The 4,351-nt window shown below is 44.4% G+C and overlaps 1 protein-coding gene across 1 annotated transcript in view; it reads left to right on the top strand.

Annotated features, from left to right (window-relative positions):
• Window positions 1–354: 354 nt before the first annotated feature.
• NRBP2 (nuclear receptor binding protein 2) overlaps window positions 355–4,351 on the top strand; it is a 20,713-nt gene continuing 16,716 nt past the window's right edge. Inside the window, exons 1-6 of the mRNA XM_044684753.1 lie at window positions 355–419; window positions 1,513–1,607; window positions 1,730–1,753; window positions 1,860–1,943; window positions 2,141–2,196; window positions 2,471–2,566. Coding sequence (XP_044540688.1) covers window positions 355–419; window positions 1,513–1,607; window positions 1,730–1,753; window positions 1,860–1,943; window positions 2,141–2,196; window positions 2,471–2,566 — 420 coding nt within the window. The remainder of the gene's footprint in view (window positions 420–1,512; window positions 1,608–1,729; window positions 1,754–1,859; window positions 1,944–2,140; window positions 2,197–2,470; window positions 2,567–4,351) is intronic.

Below are 4,351 nucleotides of genomic sequence, written 5' to 3' on the forward strand. Positions count from 1 at the left end.
GCCAAGGACTGGGCCACCTTGGTAAAGGACCCTGGTCTAAGGGGAGAAACCATTGGCACAAAAGAGATATTTAACATCTGATGGAATTAGCCAACCCCAGCTACACTCCTTGAAGGCCCATTTTTCAGTTTGAGACAAGTGAAGTTGGACTTCCCTCAGGGAAGAACTATCCCTCGCAAGATCAAAACCAGGACTTTCACCTTCCAAATAACTAAACAGAGGTTCATCGAATCTTTCTAGGCTACAAGTTTAGGGGCTTCTAGATTCCACATCGCTGACCAAACAGACAAATGGGTGATACTACGTAGGGTGGGATTCTTGTCACTAATGGCAGGAAAGCCTTGGGGTACAGGTATGGACCATTGGCATTTGGGGGCACTCCCCAATGCCCGACTCATTGACATTTGTGCCAGAGAAAGGTAGGCAGCTACCCTTGGCAAATTTTGATAACACAACATTATTCCAAACCCCCCAAAGTCTTTGGTCTCTTGAATACTGTGGTTCCCAATGGGGGGTCCTGATGAAATGACTTCAATGCCCTTTCTCCTGCCTTTTTCCTGCTGATCCCTCCTTCATGTAGACAGCTTGAAAGGGAAAACAAGAGAAATCCATAAACACATTCTCTAACAGAACTTGATCAACTCCCAACATACTTACTCACTATAAAGATTATTCATGCTGCTAATCTTAGTCTGCAATCCCATATTATTAATTCTATTAATGTTTATTCTAGATCAATTATAAAATTATGTAAGCTACATGCTTAATCAGAAAGATTGCCTTACTCTACCAAAATAATCATTTAAAAGCAACCCTACAGGAGACTTCTGGGTTAAGATGGCTGCAGAGTAGAACAGGGCACTTAACTCTTGTCACCACTGACCCATACAGCATACCTCCAAAGGACAAAAAAGACAAATCCAGATGAAAGAAGGGACCCCAAAATAGGACACAGTATGGAAGGTACATGGGATTTTGGCATTTCCATGCTATGGGGGGGGGGGGGGGAGGAAATAGCTCCCATCAAAATGTGAGCTGATCAACCTTCCACCACCCCACCCCCAGTACCAGAGTCAGTTTACTTTCTCTGTTTTTGATCTACCTGGCTTTGGGATCAGTATCATATTTGTGTCATAAAAGGAATTTGGTAGAACCCCTTTGCTTATTTTGTCAGATAGTCTGTATAGTATTGGAATTAGTTGTTCTTTGAAAGTTTGATAGAATTCACTTGTGAATCCATCTGGTCCAGGGAATTTTTTCTTAGGAAATTCTTTGATGACTTGTTCTATTTCTTTCTCTGAGATGGGATTGTTTAGGTATTCTATTTCTTTGCTGTTAATCTGGACAATTTATATTTTTGGAGATATTCATCCATATCACCTAAATTGCTATATTTATTGCCATATAATTGGGTAAAGTAGTTTTTAATGATTGCCTTAATTTCATTAGAGATGAGGTCTCCCTTTTCATTTCTGATACTGTCACCCTAAACCTGGGCCTGTGTCCCCTTAGCTTTCTTCACTCGTGCAACCCTCCCATCATTCATGGCAACTTGACCAGCGACACCATCTTTATCCAGCACAATGGCCTAATCAAGATTGGTTCTGGTGAGGCTGGACTTGGGGACAGGGGAAAGGAGGAGAGCCCAAGAGGAGGGCAAATTTCCCTGTTTGCTGGCCTGCTCCTTCTCCTCATCACCCATTCACATTTTTCTTTCTTTCTCCCTCAGTCTGGCACAGGGTATTCTCTAATGGTGAGTTTGGGGCAGGGGTGGGCGGGGAGTAGATTGGGGAAGATCAAGTGCCTTTTTGGGGAAAGTCCTCTGGGGTCACCTCAGTCTCTTGATCTGCTCCCTCCAGCAATTCCTGATGATCTCCGGAGCCCCATTCGAGCTGAGCGAGAAGAACAGCGAAACTTGCATTTTTCCCCCCCGGAGTATGGCCGTGAGTGACCACTGGGACCCCTAGGGCTGTCTTCTTTCCTTATAGTTCTCCATAGCCACCCCCCTGTTCTCTTACCTTTAACCCTTTAGCACCTGAACCATCTTCCTTGATTCCTGACCCTGTGATACCTTTTCCCTGAACTTTGACCCTGTGGTATATATACCCCTCCTCCCCCACCCTTGCTCCCTCGGTTTCAGAGGTTGCTGACGGGACAGCTGTGGACATCTTTTCATTCGGGATGTGTGCACTGGAGGTATTGGCCCCCCCTCCCCCTGGTCTCCCCAGCATGGCCTTTTTGCTCACATCCCACCCTGCCCATGCCCTCTCCTCCCAGCATGCCCTTTCCAAACACTCCCTAGGATCCCCCACCCTCCTTCCTTATCCTGAGCAGAGACCCTGGTCATTCCTTCCTCTTCTTAAATGCTGATACCTGCCCTCTTGTCCTGCTTCCTGCTCCTGCTTCCCCCATTTCTTCCTCACATGCTGCTCTCACCTGGACTGTACCCCTGGTCTCCTTTCCTCCTCAGATGGCTGTGCTAGAGATCCAGTCCAATGGGGACACTCGAGTGACTGAGGAGGCCATTGCCCGTGCCCGACACTCACTGAGTGATCCTAATATGCGGGTAAGAGCCTACATCCCAGTTCCTCCTTAGCATTCTTCCCCTGTCCCATCACTCATCTATCATCTCTTGCTTTTACATGGGCTTAAACATGGCCTAGCTCTTCTCTTTCCCCAGTGGAGTTTCTTCCTGGTTGCCAACACTAAAGAATGGCTACAAGAGGGTCATACTAGTCAGGAATTAGAGATTTTGACTTGGAAGGGCTGTGGTAGGGCATCTGGTCCATTTTTCAGATGAGGAAACTGTGTCCCAGAAGATGTTATTATTAACATGGTAGAGTTGGATTTGAACCTAGGATCTCACATTCCATTGTAACAGACTCTCTTCTCTGTCCCAGCAACTCTTTGGTTTATCTTCTTTTTTCTGCCCAGCCTTTCTCAGGGTCACATGGACAGTCTCTCTGGGGTGTTCTTATGACTTATTTGCTGAAACATTTGCTTTTGGTGATGGTGCCCTATATCTCTGATCACTCCAGTGGTCAACAGCCCTTTCTGCTGTCATCATCATTGTCATCCTCCTCCTCTTCCTCTTTCTACTATTCTACCTAGCTGCCCCTGGCCCAGCTTCATTTAAGAACATTGTGGTACAACTCTTTCCCATAATGACCATTCCCCCAAACCTCACTTCATTCCATTGTTCTTCCCTATAGTCCCTGACAGGCCAAGTTAATTCCTGCCAACTTTAGAGGAGCCTTCTTTTACCTGGGCCCCAGGTTTTGTACTCATTGTGAAGTTGGCTCCTTTGTCTCATTTTTGGAGTATCTCTCAAGCCAAACCTAGATACTGGAGGAAAACACTTTATTTCCCACCTGGGCTCCAAGAACATTCATTCCTTTGCCTTCAAGCCATCAAGATGTATCTTGCAGATACTCTCTTTCCTGTAGTTTTTTTTTTTCCCTTTAAGCCTTAGGCTTAAGCCTTGTTCTCTCCCGAGTGCTTCCTGCTTCTTTGGGCCTGGCTTTCCTCTCTAAAAAGCCTTTTCTGCTTCTTGAAGTTGGTTGTGGTTTGTCAGGATAATCAGTCTTCATCTTTTGTTCTAGGGAGCCACCCTGATACAATCTGCCCAGCATCCATGGGCAAGATTATGGCTTCCATTGTGGTCCCCATTCTCTTTTCCCTCTGATAGCTCTTAGGGTAAGGAAATGAATGATCTTTTCCCTTGTTCCCAGAGACCCAATAACTCTTATTTCTGTAGCATGTTGGGCTTTATGTTATCAGGGCTGTAATATAAATGTTACTCTTGTTTTATAGTGTGGCACAGAGGTTAAGTGCCTTGCCAATGGTCCCACAGATATTAAATGTCAGATCTGGGATTTGAATCCAGGTTTCCTGACTCCTCAACCCAGGATCTAGGTTACCTTGAATGAGATTTATAACTCTACCTATTTTCCTAGGTGTGAACCGATGACCTCATTAGCCTACTACTGATGTTTTATACTGCTTCCTTGTTTCACCACTGCTATATTTCCTTCAGCAATGACTTACTAAGACCCTATTATGTTACAAGGCTGAGTGCTAAACACTAAGGATGTAAGAATAAATAATGAGACATTCCTTGGCCTAAAGAAGCTGAAGACCCTTGATCTTTTTTCAGATATGAACTATATTATCTGTCCAAATCTTTCCCTCCCCCTTTATACTTTTCAAGTTGATTTTTTAACCCAAATATAGAACTTTAGATTTATATTTATTAGATTTCATCAGTTTAGATTATCTATCTCCTTTTTATGTTAAAAGCTTTTCAGGTCCTAACTATGTGATCCTGTGTTAGCTGGCTGTCCTGGTCTTT

The sequence above is a fragment of the Gracilinanus agilis genome, chromosome 1 (assembly GCF_016433145.1).
Source record: "Gracilinanus agilis isolate LMUSP501 chromosome 1, AgileGrace, whole genome shotgun sequence".
NCBI lineage: Eukaryota > Metazoa > Chordata > Mammalia > Didelphimorphia > Didelphidae > Gracilinanus > Gracilinanus agilis.